The following is a 15,920-nucleotide window of genomic DNA, read 5'->3' as shown; positions in this document are numbered from 1 at the left end:
TGAAAACCAGAAGTTTAAAGTCATTCTCAGCTACATAGCAAGTTTGAGGCTAATCTGGTATGTAGCAGACCCTGCCTGCTTAAAAATAAACCAGTGGTGATGCACATCTTTAACCCCAGCACTTGGGAGGCAGAAGCTGGTGAATCTTTGAGTTCCAGGCCAGTCAGGTCTACAGAGTGAGTTCCAGGACAGCCAGGAAGGGCTACTCAGAGAAACCCTGTCTCAGAAAAACAAAACAAAAACCAACCAACTGGGGCTGGAGAGATGGATCAGTGGTTAAGAGCACTGGCTGCTCTTCCTGAGGTCCTGAGTTCAACTTCCAGCAACCACATGGTGGTTCACAGCCATTGTAATGGGGTTCAATGCCCTTTTCTGGTGCATCTGAAAACAGTGATAGTGTGCTCACATGCATTAAATAAATAAATAAATAAATAAACCTTTAAACAAAACAAAACAAACAAACAAAAACCCCCAACCAACCAAGTAACCAACAAGCAAGCCAAGTAGAGGTTTAAGGTTAGAGAATCAGAAGTTCAAAGCAAGCAGATTTCTGTGAGTTCAAGCTAGCCTGATCTACATATCAAATTTCAGGAGAGTCAGGGTTATATAGGGAAACCCTAACTCTCAAACAACAACAACAACAACAAACTTCAAGGTTATTTTTTGCTGCCTAGTGAGATAGAGATAATCATGAATTTCAGGAAACTGTCACAAAAAGGAACAAACGGTCATTACCACCAACAATAACCCAATCTCACTGGAACACAAGCCCCACAAGCATGCTCAGTCAGCCACCTCTCTTTTACTCTCTTCTGTATGTTTAACACTAGTAATGGTATCTAGCACAGCAGGGGAGCATCCAATGAACAGTGGATGGATGACCTAGCTAGCTGTCTTGGTTTAAGACCCTCATTAGTTAAATTCTGAAATGAAAAATTGAATGTAGCACAAAATGAATTCTAGTTGAAGCAAGCTGGAGAGGAGAAAGAAGTAACCCAGCATGTGTGCTTTGTATTTATTTATCTTTGTTCAAATCTCTGTGTGTGTGTGTGTGTGTGTGTGTGTGTGTGTGTGTATCGTTTAATCATTCAGAGACAAGTTTGTCAGGCTTGGCAGCAAGTACCTTTCCCCTCCCAACTACCTTGACAGTCCCTTTTAAAATACATTTTTATTTACTTATTTTCTATGTGTGTGAGTGGCTGTCCCATGCCACCGTCAGCTTTCTCTTTCCATGGTGTGAGTCCCAGAGATGAAACTCAAGCCATTGGGTCATCAGGCTTGCTAGCAAATACCTTGACCAGCTGAGTCATTTGCCACCTTTCCTTCAAGTGTAAGATCTTGCTGTGTTTCCCAGGATGCCTAAATGAAACTCCTGAGTTCAAATGAACTTCCTGCTACCTCTTCCCAAGTAGCTGCTGTTACATGTGAACACTGACTTGCCTGGCTTCATCTTCTGGTTGACGGTCATTTGGAAAGGGTTGTTTTTGTTTTCTAGAGAGGGTTTCTCTGTGTAACAGCCCTGGCTGTCTGTCCTGGAAACTCACTTTGAAGACCAGACTGACTTCAAACTCAACAAGATTCGTCTGGTTCTTGTGTCCCATAGCAAAGGCATAGCATAGAATAGGGACATATGGTTAAAAACAGAGGGTGAGACAGCTTATTGAGAAGGAGAGAATACTCCTGAGCATGGAAGTGGTTTAGTGAGGTGAGGAAAGCCCAAAACTCAGAGTCCTGAACCACATAACTCTAGAGCTATGGCACCTGCTTCAATCATCTTAGGTAATCCAGACATTCCTTGGGCTGTCTATGAAGCCCAGGTGACACAGGGCTTCTTTAGGGTTAAGGGTTAATCTTGTAGCTTTCTCCAGGTACTCAAGTTTCCTGCCACAGTATCAGCTTTTGTTCAGGCAGAGTGTTTTATTGGTCTGTGATTTTGCCCAGTAGGCTAAGGTAGCCAGTTAGCAATCTTCCAGGGATCCACCTGTCTCCCCTCAAACCATACAGTTACTAGGATAAAGGTGCCGGCCTCTGCACTGAGCTTTCTCCTGTGAGGCAAGAGCTCTTACAGAACCAGCCACTTCTAAAGCATGCATTTGCTTAAAAACAACTTTTGTTAATTTATTTACTTTCACATATGTGAACATATACATGCACCATGACACATGTTAGAGCGTGCGTTTTAGGTAACAAACTCAGGTCATTGGAGTTGCTGCAAGTCCCTTTAACTGCTAAGCAATCTCACTGGCCCATTGTTTGTGTTTTTTTGAGACAGGGTGTTACTTTGTAGTCCAGGTCGGCCTAGAACTCACTGTATGTCCTAAGCTAACTTCAAGTTAGTGGTGATCCATTAGGCTAGGCTGGGAGTGTTGGAATTGCAAGTATGTATCACCTCACCTAGCTGGTTACAACTCCTGAATGGAGAAAGCTCAGCCCCCTGTTTCCAGCCACACCTTACTCAGGCAACCCTCTGAATTCCAGGCAGGGAGGAATTACTCACCCGTGTGCGCACAAGTTTGCCATGTGTGTGTATGTGTATAAGCTGGAGTGACAGGCCGCAGGGTGCTAGTTCTGGGCTATGATGGTGGGGAGTGGCTCTGGATCATCAAGGCAGAAAGTACCACGGGGCAGATGATACTCAGCCAACAGATGTGATAATACTGAACCCTGACACAAAAAGGAAGCTCATCAGAACGCCGTGTAAAGAAGCTACCACCCCATGAAAAGTACTCAATGTAATGGAAGTCTGATGAAGGGAAAGAGAAATGAGGAAGACAAATAGTTAAGTTTTTTGAGCCAAACCAATAAAAGACAGTCTTCCTGAATGTTAAAGCCTTGATTTAAGGCCTGGGAAATGGCTCAGTGGGCAAAGGTGCTGCATGGCAAGCCTGGATATCAGAGTTTGATCCCTGAGACCCATACAAAGGTAGAAGAAGAGAACCACTCCACAAAGGTGGCCTCTGGGCCTGGCTTCTATTTGTGGTATGTGCTACCCACCCCACCTCCCAATAAATAAATAAATAAATATTTAAAAACCCTTAGACTTAAGGGCTGAGACTATAACTCAATTGGACCATGATTGCTTAGCATGTATGAAACTCTGGGTTTGATCCCAGCCATCTGATAAACCAGGTGTGATGGTACACACCTCTCATCTGAGCACGTGGGTGGTGGGTGTAGGAGGGGCATATGTTCAATGTCATTTTTGGCTGCAACTGGAGTCTAAAACTACACTGGGCTACATGAGACTTAGTTTCAAAAACAAAAACTTCATAGAACGCTCTAGATGCTCACCCCCACCCCAAGCACAACATTTCTGATTACCACCCCTGCCATTCCAGATGCATCAAGTACTGCTCCTTATTTAACTACACCCTTATCCCCAAACGCTGTCTGCTTTATTCTTCTGTTTTCTTTCCCATCCTCCTCCTCCTTCTCCTGCTTTTCTTGGTAAGATGGCCTCAAACTTGTGATCCTCATGTCTCAGCCAACTGAGTTAGAAAATGCCAAGACTATTTGCCTAGTGTGTGTGTGTGTGTGTGTGTGTGTGTGTGTGTGTGTAATCAGAGAACAACTTGTAGAAGTTGTTCTTCTACCATATGGGCCCTCAGGGATCAAACTTAGGATCTTGGGCTTGGTTACAGGAGTCCTTATATGCTGAGCCATCTCCCAAGCCCTTACCTACTTTTATTATCCCTTACTATTCTGCCATTCTATCCGCATCCATGGAGATTCAATGGAAGAAATTCATGCCTGCTTTCCCTTAAGTTTTCTTATAAAAATGTCCACCCAGCATTTGTTTGGTTTTTTGAGACAGGGTCTCTTTGGAACTATACTGGATTCTAAAATTAGGGCTTTGCATTTTAAAATAATTTTAGTTTTTTCCAGGTGTGGTGTGCACAGCTTAAATCCAAGCACTTACTTTGAAAGCAGAGGCAGTGGGTCTCTGTGAGCTTGAGGTGGTCAGCCTGGTAAACATAGCAAGTTACAGGACAGCCAGGGGCTATATCATGAGAACTAGTTTAAAATAAAACCAACAACTCTTTTCTGTTTTTATTTGTTTTGTTTTGTTTTTCAAGACAGGACCTCACTATATAGTTCTGACTGTCCTGTAATTCACTGTGTAGACCAGGCTGGACTCAAACTCACAGAGATCTGCCTACCTCTGCCTCCTGAATGCTAAGATTAAAGGTGTGTAGCCACTACTCCGGCTGTTGCTCTTTGTTTTCTTTCTTTTTTATTATTTTTTTTTTCTGAGACAGGCCCAGGCTGGTCTCCAATTATCTCTCAGCCAAAGATGATGTTGAAATTGATTTTCAATTGGTCTCCACCCACCTAGTGCTGGAATGATAGCTGCACACCACCATTCCAAGTTTATGTGTTGCTGGGGATAGAGACCAGGACTTTTTGTATGCCACAGAAATACTCTGCCAGCTGAGCTACATGGCCAGCCCTAAAAATGTGCTTAATTCTGGGTCCAGCAGACCTCCATTCTAGCTGCTTGCTAGCCCTCCTTCTGGAACTTTTGAAGCTGTTTTTGGACTCATTTCTTTTATCTAGCTAGCACTGTGATGACTCAATAAACCTTGTTAAGTAGCCCAGGCTGACCTGGAACTCAGGAGCCTTCTGCCTGTATCTCTAGAGTATTGGCTGTACAGCCCAAAATGCCAACTCAATGAGCCCATATACTTCAGAGATCCCTTACAGACCAGGGTTTTGGTTTAACATCCTCTATGGGTAAGATGCCTTATAAGGCACACCTGCCCCACTGGATCCGTGAACTGGCAAACTAAAGTGACAGCTTTTAGTTGTTCAACTGGGTTGAGATACTCAGAGTGCTCTCTGTTTCTTCATACACGTTTTAGAGAGTTCTCTTTCCCTCCGTAATCGTGTTTTTCGATACTCCACAAATTCAGCTCTGCCAGGAAGTTTCTGAGGACTTGACTGCCTGTGGGCCAGCAAAATTGAGATGCTCTGCCCCACAGAAGGCAGAGCCACTATCATGTTTCCTATTTCTCTCCCTTTCTTTCATCCCGCTATTCTTTCTCTCTTCTCTCAACTCTGGGATCTGCTGTGCATCCTCTAAGTCCAAGAGTTTGGGGTCTGGTGAGATAGCTCAGTGGGTAAAGACACTTACCGCCAAGCCTGATCACCTGGATTCTATCTCCAGGACCCACTGGTTGTAGGAGTGAACTGAGCCCTACAAGTTGTTCTTTGACTTCTACCAGCATGCAGTGACATGTGCACAAGGACACACACACACACACACATACACACACACACACACACACACAGAGAGAGAGAGAGAGAGAGAGAGAGAGAGAGAGAGAGAGAGAGACCAAATAAAATGTAATACAAAGTAACTCCCAGGGTTCTCATTGTCCCACCAACCGTATCAGGTAAAGGCTGTGAGAAAAGTCGAAGTTACAAAATAGGTGACCTGGTACAGGTGTCGCAGGACTATCTAGCCTCCATAGTCATCAAGTGCAGGAAAAGAGGACCAGGGCACACAAAATGGCTGGATTGGTTGGTGGGCCAGAGGCACAATGATCCCGCCCTACTGGTTGCCAAGGCCCAGCCTATCCCTTGTCTCGGAGAGTGTCGGTTTCCAAGTGCTAGAGAAGGGGGGTGTCGGAGCAGGTGCAAGAGCTTGAGTAGAGGACTGTGAGGGTCTTCAAGGATTTCCCCACTGAGCCTCTCGAGTTCTGTGGTTGCTAGACACGACCATTGAAATAGGCCTCTTCTGGGGTATTACAGGGAGGCAGCACCCGCACCTCCCTCGGAGGCGCGCCTCTTTTCTCAGCCCTCTCCGCACGCTCTCGGCTCTGGACCGAGAGCGAGTGCGCGCATCCTCGACTCTCCCCACCCGAAGCTGGGGGGCGGGGCCGTGGCCAAGCTCCCTAGGCTCTGTCGCCTGAAGCCCCCTCCCCTTGCCTTTTCGCTGCTCCCCGCTACTGCTCTCCGGCCCAGCCCCACCCCAAGCGACCCTGCGTGGAGCGGCTGGTGCCCAGAGGCGGAGGTGAACGCGTGTTGTGAGCAGGTGGATCGGGCGGATCGTTGGCATAGGGGACCAGGCTGGGGGAGGGGTCAGCTCTTTGTCTCCCAGAGCCCGTTCGCGGGCTACAAGGCCACTCTTTCTCTGTGCAGGTGCCTGTGGAACCTGAGGAAGGACGCTGGCGAAGCCCCATCGGCGTGCACACTGAGGCCCCTGAATCTGGAAGCCAGAGGCATTTCCCTGTTTGCCGGATTGGTCATTTAGGTTTTCAAGAGGCGAGGGGGTAGGGGAGTGGATGTTGGTTGTTCTTGTAATAGGGCAGAGGCGGGGTCGGGGGTCGGAGGGTGGAGACGAACAGGGCGTCTTAGCTTTGGGGGATGGAGGTAGCCGTAGGACTTGAAAGCGGCCAGGTTGGTGAGCGGGTGTGGGTGGTTAGAAGAAAAACAAATCGAGGCTCTTTAGGCTGAGGTTTAGGCACCCATGGGTGGCGATGCTAGAAGGAAGCACAGGGAGGCTTCAGGATGGTTTGTAGTGATTGGTTCAGGACCTGGGATACCAAGCCTCCCCCTGTCTTCCTCAGTAGGTGCGGTATGGACAAGAGGGATAGCGTCAAATCAGGAACTGCCCCGCGAATGCCGGCTTCACGACCCCCTGGCCTTCTGACCCCTAGGCCTCCTTCTGGGTCCGCTCGACCTCCTCCCCCTGTGACCACTGCTGCCCTTCGAGTCTTGGAAGCAAACGGAGCTATGGGGCGAAGGCCCCTGGTGGAGCGAGCCCCAGGCGTCTGCAAAGCCGCTCTTCCACAGACCAGCAAAGCTGCTCTTCCCCAGACCACTATTCACGGGGCACCAGCGCGCAGTGCTGGGGCAGGTCTTCGTAGCCCAGGTACTGAGCTTTATTTGTGACTTCCATCTGCACTCTGCTTACCATCTCTCTTCCTTCTTAGATACTCCTCTTTTTCAGAAGTACCACTGATTTTTGTCTTCTCCCTGAAGCCAACAGGCCCCCAGCTTCTGGGAAAGGAGAGAGGGCCCCTATGAAGACCTCTGGCCAGGGCTCTATTTCTAGCCCCGGGCGTGCCAGCAGTGGGATTGCCAGGTAATAAGTTAATTCCCCTAACTCCCTAATTCCCCAAGCAAGGGTTAGCAATTTGGAACTTTTTGATCTTAGACATGAATGGGCTGGAAAGGTAGCTTGGTGTGCTAAAGTGCTTGCTGCACAAATATGAGGTCCTGAGTTTGAAACTTCAGCACCTATGTAAAAGCTGGTCTTGATGTATCACTGTAACCTCAGCTCTGGGTGGAATGGGAGGTGGGAAGAAAAGAGATGGGTTTCTGGTGCTCGGCAGAGGAAGTGTCAATCAGATTCTGTGAGAGATCCTGTCCCCAAAAAATAGCCAAGTGTAGTAGCACTTGCTGTTAATCCCAGCTCTTAGAAGCCAGAGGCATGTGGATCTCTGTGAGTTCAAGGCCAGCCTACACAGTCTACATAGTAATAATAAGCAAAACAGAAAATAAAACAAGGCAGAAAAATGGGTCCAGCTAAATGTTGGTGTTTATTTCTGGCCTCCACATGTGCATGCAATGGGGGGCGAGGGGTGAGTACAACTATATACACATGTGCACACACATACACAAAAATATTACATATGAGATAGCTCAGGAACACTTGCAGATAATGGACACAAATTGGGCAAAAACCATTATTGGTTGGGTCACAGAAATTCAAGCAACTCTATTTCACAGATGGGGAAATGTGAAATTGGGAATGCTAACAACTGGTCTTCCTGTGCCCAGACCAGGCCCTGTTGTCCAGAAGAGACTCCAACCTCCGACTAAGGAACCCTCGGTCAGAGGTAAAACACCAGAGATGCCCAAAAGGAATACTCTGAACTCTGGAACACGAAGAGGTATGTGACCTGGAGACAAGTAGCTTTCTATCAGTCTTTGAAGGCAACCAGCCCCGAGAGACTTATGTTTCTTTTGGACTTTAGTTTTGTCTGCAGATTCTTTAGGGCCCACCTCAGGAGCCCCCTCCCCTGCCATCACCCGTCGGTCCAGGGCCCCAGCTACAGAGGTGGGACTTCCTCAACCAGCTCCCAGTGCCAGACAGCGTCCTCTGACCACCGAGGCAGCCAGAAAACCTGGGAGCAGTGCTTCTGAACCCAGTGCCACGGAGCTGAGCCCAGCCATTAGGAGACGCTCTGTTGCTGGTGGCAGCCTGCAAAAGCCGGTCTCACGTTCCCTGATCCCCAGTGCTACTCCTCAGCTCTCCCCATCCCGTTCCGGGGTCTCACCACGTGTAACCCCACGGGCTCCTGCGCATACCTCGCAGCTCAAGTCGAAAGGGCAGCAAGCTCTGCACCCAACCCAGACCACAGTCCCAAGGAAGAACAAGCCCTCTGTACAGAGCCTGATTCCTGCTTCATCTTCAGTCACGCCCGCTCCACCTGGTGCTTCCTCTGTCCAGGGCCCAGATGATCCCTCGCAAACCACACTTCCTCCCTCTCCTCCCGCCACCCCGCCTCTACCTGCTTCTCTTCAACTACTCCAAGCACAAGCCTCTTCACAGGCAATGCCCCATTCACAGTCTGGACAAGGCTCACCATCACCGCCGCCTCTTTCTCTGCAGAACCTCCCCTCTACATCAGCCACACCCCCATTGCTAGCTCCACCCACATCTCTGGATACTGACGAGGCCTCTGACTCACCCCCACCGAAAGCTGTAATCTCTTCATCGCCCCCTCCCCTTATACAGAATATGCCCCCTAACCAGGCTTCTTCTTCAGCAACGCTCCCTCAGGAGACTCTCTCGGCCACGCCTTTCTCACCTGCTCCTATATCTCTAGCCACACCTCCTCCACAACTCCTTCCTTCTCCGCCAATTTCCCCGCAGAATTTGCCCACTCCCCTTGTCACATCTTCTCAGTTGCCTCTCTCCACTCCTTTCCGGGCCAACTTTTCTGAGTCTCCTCCCCTTCCCCAGGCCACGCTCGCTAATCGAACCACGCCGTCTTTGCAAGACCCTCTGTTTCTGGCCATTTCTCCTCCAGTTTCTTCGTCTACCTCCATCTCACCACCTCTGCTTGCCTCTTCCGTGGTCACGCCTTCTCTGAGGCTCCCACCTTCTCAGACTTCGCCCACTTCACAGGCCTCTTTGTTGACCTTGCCGCCCTCACTGGCCTCCTCGCCCCAGCCAGCCACGCCTCCTCCTTTGGCCTTGTCCCCTCTATCCACCCAACTCTCTATGGGCTCACCCTCTTTGCAGGCCTCTCCTTCTTTCTTGCCTACCCCCCCTATGCAGCCACGCGCTCTACCCTCGCCTCCTTTGCAGGCACCTCCTGTTACATACCCCTTGCCTCTTTCCTCACCCTCTGCCTCACCCCCTCTGCCCGCTCTTCTCTCCCCTCCTGCCTCACCTCCTCTGGAGGGCCCTCTTTCTCCCTCAGCCTCACCTTCGTCTCCCTTAGCAACTCCCCCTCCAGAAGCCCCACCTTCACTGGGCTCACCCACTCTTTCACCCCTGGCCACGCCCCCTCCGCAAGCCCCACCTCTGGCTTTGCCCCCTCTGCCAGCTTCCACCTCTTCCCTGGACACAGCCACATGTTTTCCACAGGGTCCTCTCTTGGCTTTGCCTCCTCTACAAACCTCTCCTTCTCCTCTGACAATACCCTGTCCGCAGACCCCACCTTCTCTGGCCTTGCCCTCACTGCAGTCTCCCTCCTCCCCATTGGTCACAGCCACACACCCCCTACAGATTCCCCTTGTGGTTTTACCTACTTTACAGACCCCTCCTTCTCCCCTGACCACTTTCCCTCCGGGGGCCCCGCCTGGCCTGACCTCGCCCGTTGTTCAGCCTCCTTCTCCTCCTGCCTCACCACCACTACAAGCCCCTCGTCGACCCCCGACCCCGGGTCCAGATGTCCCTATCACAGGTCCACGGCTGACCCTGGCGCTGGCCCCTGCCCCGCCCCCGCCCCCCTCGCGAAGCCCGTCCAGTACGCTGAGTGGCCCGGACCTGGCAGGTCACAGCAGTAGTGCCACGAGCACACCAGAGGAGCTCCGCGGCTACGATAGCGGGCCCGAGGGCTGTGCTACAATCTCCCCGGCCCCGGACGCGGACCTAGCTGCCTGCCACCCGGCTTCCTGGAGTCGAAGTTCTGCTCCACAGTTAGCAGTACGCGGCACTCCAGGTAAGGATGCTGAACAGAGAGATTCCAGACTCGGGGGTGGAGCTTCCCAAGAAGTTGTCAAGCCCTGCTCCTGGTCCATAGTGTGTGTGTGTGTGTGTGTGTGTGTGTGTGTGTGTGTGTGTGTGCGCGCGTGCGTGCGTGTGTGTGTGCATGCGTGTGTGTGTGATTTCTCTTTCCAACATGTTATAGGGAGGGATCTCTGTCTCTGTCTCTGTCTCTTTCAGACAGGGTTTTCCTGTGTAGCCCTGGCTGTCCTGTAGACCAGGCTGGCCTCAAACTCAGAAATCTGCCTGCCTCTGCCTCCCAGGTGCTGGGATTAAAGGCGTGGGCCACCACTGCCCAGCGCAATCTCTTCTTTTAAAAAGCTATTTTTTATTTTTGTGTATGTGTGTTTGTGTGAATGTATGTGCCATGTGTGTCACAATTGGTTTCAAGCCACCTGAAATAGGTGCTGAGAACCAAACTCAGGTCCTTGCAAGAGCTATACTCGTTCTTTACCTCCAAGTCACCTTTCCAGTCCTGCCTCCTTAATTTAATTAATTTAATTTTTTGAGTATGTTTGTATCACTCTGTGAGCATGCACTCCTTTGGTGCACTTGTGGAAGTCAGCCAACTTATGGAATTCAGTTCTCACCTTACCTGTGGATTGAACTCAGACCTTCAGGCTTAATGGCAAATGTCTTATCCACTGAGCCATCTTTACAACCCTATTTTATTCTATTCTATGTAAAGGGTGATTTGCCTGTATGTATGTTTGTGCACCACGTATGTGGTGCCATGGAGGCTGGAAGAGTTTGTCAAAATACCTGGAACTGGACTTGAAGACCACTGTGAACAGCCACGTGGGTACCGAGAATCAAACTCAGTTCTTCTTAAAGAGCTGCTGGTATTCTTAACCACTGAACCATCTCTCTGGCCCCCTGGTGGTCCTTTAGTTTTTTTCATATCAATGAGTTTTATTTATTCACTTGCTTCTTTGAATATTTGTGCGGGCTCGAGTGTCACAGCACTGCTGTGGAAGTCAGACTTGTGGGAGTTGGTTCCCTCCTTCACTATGTAGGTTCAAGAGATCAAACAGTGGTGGTGAGGTTCAGGTCTGGTGACAAGTGCTCCTCTTAACCAGGGAGCAATCTTGCTAGTCCCCACATTTGCTCTTACAGGAGTTCCCCTGCCATGGCCTCCCACTGCTGGCCCAGGTTCCTCTGATGGCCTGTGCACCATCTACGAAGCTGAAGGACCAGAGTCGGTGGCCCCCACCCCTGGATCCCTAGATGTGGAGCCAGAACCGATGCCTGGCTCTGGCAGTGCGAAGGTGACTGCTGCAGACTGTGCAGGAGCATCCTCAAGAAGCCCAAAGTCGGCTCGCCTTGGCGAGCTGCCCCTGGGGGCGCTTCAGGCGAGCGTCGTGCAGCACCTGCTAAGCCGGACACTGCTGCTAGCGGCCGCAGAAGGTGCAGCTGTGGGCTGTGAAGGCAGTTCAGGAGGCTCAGGGGTGGGTGGTGTCTCGGGAGGATCCCGGGCTCCGCTCAGCGATGCTGAATTGGGCCGCTGGGCCGAACTGCTGTCTCCCTTGGACGAGTCTCGTGCCAGCATCACTTCGGTCACCAGCTTCTCCCCAGATGATGTGGCCTCCCCACAGGGTGACTGGACTGTGGTGGAAGTGGAGACTTTTCATTGAGCCAGATCCCAGTCCTGTCCACCTCACGCATATCACTTTAGAATCCACCCTTCTGGTTACACCTCTTTTGTCTTAGTCTCCACTCCCACTTCCTGTGACACTTGGCTGGATCGGGTTTTACCTCTAGAGTCCTGTGTTGGGGCCCAGGCTGTAACCTACCTGGCCTTACATTTGAGCTTCTCCTGTTTTGCCTAAGCCACACCCCTTCTTCAAGGAGCAATACTACACCTTATGTTCAGTGGACGACAGTTTACATGCTGAATGGTTTACATGCTGGCACCTATGCGCTCTGCCACCTTGCGAGCTGAAAGAGGACCACAGAGGTAGTTCGAAGGGCCAGGCTACACCTTACCAGTGGTTATGCCTGACCAAATCGGAGTTCTGGCTGAACTGCGTGACTTTTCTACAGAAAAGGGGCTGGTAAGACAGTGGCTACAACGGACTTGTGATTTTTCCGGTCTCACTTCTAATGAAAACGTTAGGTTCACAAAGGCCTGGGTGGATGAACTGGAGAGCTACCGAAGCTCTTACTCGAACATGGGGTAGTTTGCTTTCCTGGGTACCCCTTGCTACAGCACCGTTGTCCTGTGTGTAACCCCTTCTCTTCCATGCTTGAGAGTTGGGCCTGAAAGATGAACTCGAGTAGAAGAATGGTGAGTCCTTGACTTCATCTGTTACTTCTCCATGATAAGTAGTGTCAAGTTGACAAAATGTAGAAAACGTCCAAAAGAAGGGCCTTTTGACATGCCTATGGGAACTAACTTGCTTGGACTAAGGCGGAAACACCCACCATTCCCTGGCTGGAGTACTGGATTGTGTCAGCAGAGAGGTGGGCAGCAGAGAGGTGGGCAGCAGCATGCCTTCAGTCCCCCCGGCCCCCCATTGTGGATGCTCAGAGACCAGCTGCTTCCAGCTCCTATTGCATTGACTTCCCCAGTGGTAGATGATACCCTGAACTGTGAGCCAGAATAAAACCTTTCTCCTCTAAGTTACTTTTGTCAAGGTATTTTATCACAGTTGAAAATAAACTGAGGCAATTTCCCTTTCCTTTTATCAAGGAGGCTACAGTGCTAAAGCAGAAACTTGCCCAGGCTTGAAGAAAGAATTTCCACAAATGTAGGGGATAAGTGGAATGACCTGGCTGTAACTTGCAGGGGTCGGGGGTAGGGTGGGCAGAGGAACCAGGGGTTGACACCATGCTAATCTATGTATTGCACTCTCAGGGGCATCCTTGCAAGCTGACACACATTCTCCTTCTCCCCACCCCACTCTCAGTGCTCTGCTTGATTGCTTGATTTTTTTACTCTCCTCTCTGAGGAGCACTGCTACCTCCATTGTTGGGAGAGGGAGTACACCCAGGACTCTAGTTCTGAGATTTGCGACAAGCCAGAGATTTCTTCTCTAGCTGAGCCCTGGAGGAAACCTCAGACATCCTTGTTCCCAGACTTCAAGTCCAAGAGAAAAAAAAAAAAAACTATTTTTTTTTTTATGGCCCTGACTGTCCAGGAATTCACCCTGTATCTGTTGTACCCAGTTGCTCTGTGCCATTGGGCAGTAGTTTTTTTTTTTTTTTTTAAGTGCCCTAGGCTATATTTCCCCTTACTGACATGAGCTGGAGCTAAGCTGGGCACACTTTCCCAGATGACTCTCCATCCAATGCCATTGCCTGGCTCGGTTTGGCATTTGATGTACTGGACTGGCTACTGATCCCTAAGGCTTTTCCCATTCAATGGGCTCTATCCTCAGCCTTCTCCAAGAGCTTCATACCACCTTAGTTCAAAGCCCAAACTCTGATCCAGACTGGAGCAGTCACACACCATCTTCCTGATCTCACCATACACCTAAATTCTGTTCCTTCTTCCTGGACGTGCTGTCTCCTCCAAAGGCAATGACTTGACCCCTCCCCTCCCCTCCCCTCCGATCCCTTCATCCTACCATTCTCTGGCACCTGGCCTTTGTGCTGTTGCCTTCAGGAAAACCTCTCACCTGCCTCCTCCATGAAGGCTTCTTTGATTTTTCTGCTCTGGTTGTCTACTTTGGCATTATATTAATGCAATTCACTCCCCTAACCCTCAGTACCCATTCCCATGACATCAGAGACTCCACAGAGGCAGGTGTAGGGCAGAACACCCCAATGGCCTCCTACAGGTTTCACAGAACAGATACCACTGGGCCCAGCTCTTTCTGAGGCTGGCATTTTTGGATTAGGCCAGGCTCAAGCCCTCTCTTCATCCCTTTGGCATTTCTCACACCACCTAGCCACTGGATCCATCTTTGAACTTCTAGAACACACGGATGGAGGTTTGGCACCTTCTGGCTGTGATTCCCCAGCCGTTTGGCTGTATTCGGCATCCCTTAGGACTGTGTAAATACACTTTATTTTCCATCTTTTCTGCCTTGGAGACATGGAGTGTGAACAGGCAGTGTGCAAAATGGTGGTGGGCAGTGTGGAGGGGCACACGAGGAGCACACGAGAGGGCCTCCTCAGGGGTACCCTGCTCCAGCCCCCAGGCTTTTTTAACACTTGAAGAGCAGGCCACCAGGAATGGAAACTGAGCTGGGGGACCCACCCAGGAAGCACCCAGGGAATGCTGTGGGCACCATTCTACTTGAGGCTCTAGGAGCACTGAGAAGGGGTCAGCCCCCAGGGGTCCAAGATGCGGGGGGTGGGGTGGGGTGAAGGATAAAGGAGCCTGGGGAGCATTGATGGACTTTGGCACCATTCTCAACTCTGACTGGGCAGAGACCATGGGAATACTTTGAGGAGATAAGGGGAGGGAACGGACTGGGAAACTCTAGCCAGAATAAGTGGAATAAATCCACAGGAATAAATGGACTGAGGCTGAGAACTCCCAAGTAGCGGGGTTCTCTCTTCTACAGCCAGCCAACACGTGTGATATTAAGTACTCCCCAGAGGAAGATGGGTGCTCTAGGGAAAGGGTTTCTTCTTTGCAGCTTCTATAGCCCTAGAGAGTGGGGAGAGACTGCCCAGGTCTGAGCTGGTTCCCCCTGACCGCTCACACCCCAGGTGGTATGTCCTGCAGACAGGATGGGCAGGGGGGCTTTGGTTTCTGCTGCAGGGGCCATGATGCCTGCACCAGGCAGAAAAGTCCAGCCTGGCCATCTGTCCCCAGTGGCAAGGGGCTGGCTGCTCAATATCACTGTGTCCAGAGAACCTGTCCTGGGATGCTAATATCCAGTCCAAGTTGCCCCTCCTTCCTCAGACCTGTAGTTCCTGGGCCCCACCCAGCAGGGCCACCCTTGTCCCAAAGGGAAGCTGACTAGGAGGAGGAAGGTTCCTGCTTATTAACAAGTCCTGGGGCCTCCCCACTTTCGGCCCTTGTCCATGTTAGGAGAGCAACACCCTCCAGGTAACTGGCCCACGCACCCCTTGAACTCAGGAGGGCTTGGACAATATGGTCTAACACGGATAAACACTGCTATGTAGGACAGGCCTGCCAGTAGGCCCTGCCCTCTGTGCTGCCTCCTCCACCTGGCCCTCAGTTGGCAGGAGTTACAGAGGCACAGAATTCCTAGTACTGTGGAGCAGCAAGGTCGCGGACTGCTGATCTCTCCCTGCCAGCAATGCGGGCCTCCAGGCTCCCCGTGAGTGGGCCCCCAGCTTCAGTTGTCCAGGCCCTGGTTGCTATAAGGAGTGGCTAGTTCATCTGCATCGCTGTCTGAGCTACCTTCGCTGTCCTTGGCTGGCCGATCTAGGCTTCTGAAGAAGCGCGCGTCCCGCGGAGAGAGAGGGTAGAGTGGGTCCTGCAGGGCTGCGCCCACGCCCACACCCACGCCCAGCAGCTCCTCATCAGAAGATGGTAGCGAATCCTCATCCAGGTGCCGCGTTAGGCTCAGCCCATCGAAAGCCAGCGGGTCCTCGAATGTCGGTGGGCCTTTCAGCAACCGCACCTGGTGTGCGCGGGGGAGGGTGGAGGCGCCCGCGCGTTGGAGACGTAGATCGACATACCCAGAGAACCCCAGCCATCGGGAGCCTTCCTCCCTCACCCTCCTAGCTTCATGCTTTATCTGGGTCCCCGCACCAGCGTTTGGCCTGT

The 15,920-nt window shown here is 51.0% G+C and overlaps 2 protein-coding genes across 10 annotated transcripts in view; one reads left to right on the top strand and one right to left on the bottom strand.

Annotated features, from left to right (window-relative positions):
- The first annotated feature begins 5,671 nt into the window (after positions 1-5,671).
- On the top strand, positions 5,672-12,830 carry Prr36 (proline rich 36). Of its 6 annotated transcripts, none has more exons than XM_029480743.1 (7): positions 5,672-6,029; positions 6,145-6,275; positions 6,573-6,877; positions 6,988-7,090; positions 7,789-7,901; positions 7,986-10,184; positions 11,345-12,830. In XM_029480743.1, the coding sequence occupies exons 3-7, from the start codon at positions 6,583-6,585 to the stop codon at positions 11,860-11,862; spliced, it is 3,228 nt and encodes a 1,075-aa protein (XP_029336603.1). In that variant the 5' UTR covers positions 5,672-6,029; positions 6,145-6,275; positions 6,573-6,582; the 3' UTR covers positions 11,863-12,830. The 6 variants fall into 6 exon arrangements, with proteins under 6 accessions (XP_029336603.1, XP_029336602.1, XP_029336601.1 ...); XM_029480742.1 differs by having other exon boundaries at positions 5,672-6,037; positions 6,145-6,256; positions 6,576-6,877; XM_029480741.1 differs by having other exon boundaries at positions 5,672-6,037; positions 6,145-6,256.
- Positions 12,831-14,222: 1,392 nt separating this feature from the next.
- Positions 14,223-15,920, bottom strand: part of Evi5l (ecotropic viral integration site 5 like) — a 40,483-nt gene continuing 38,785 nt past the window's right edge. For all 4 annotated transcript variants that reach the window (XM_029480736.1, XM_029480737.1, XM_029480735.1 and 1 more), the window contains one exon: positions 14,223-15,774. In XM_029480736.1, coding sequence (XP_029336596.1) covers positions 15,487-15,774 — 288 coding nt within the window. In that variant the 3' untranslated portion in view covers positions 14,223-15,486. The remainder of the gene's footprint in view (positions 15,775-15,920) is intronic.

This window comes from Mus caroli, chromosome 8 (genome assembly GCF_900094665.2).
Source record: "Mus caroli chromosome 8, CAROLI_EIJ_v1.1, whole genome shotgun sequence".
NCBI lineage: Eukaryota > Metazoa > Chordata > Mammalia > Rodentia > Muridae > Mus > Mus caroli.
Note: the sequence above shows the minus strand (reverse complement) of the source record. Positions and strands in the feature narration are given on the sequence as shown.

What these genes read in the sequence shown, in the direction of transcription:
- Prr36 (XM_029480738.1), top strand. Translation starts at nt 6,514, where the DNA reads ATGGTTTGTAGTGATTGGTTCAGGACCTGGGATACCAAGCCTCCCCCT. An exon ending in GCCAGCAGTGGGATTGCCAG is followed by an intron (nt 7,091 to 7,788) that starts GTAATAAGTTAA and finishes TCCTGTGCCCAG; the next exon opens with ACCAGGCCCTGTTGTCCAGA. An exon ending in GAACTCTGGAACACGAAGAG is followed by an intron (nt 7,902 to 7,985) that starts GTATGTGACCTG and finishes TTTGGACTTTAG; the next exon opens with TTTTGTCTGCAGATTCTTTA.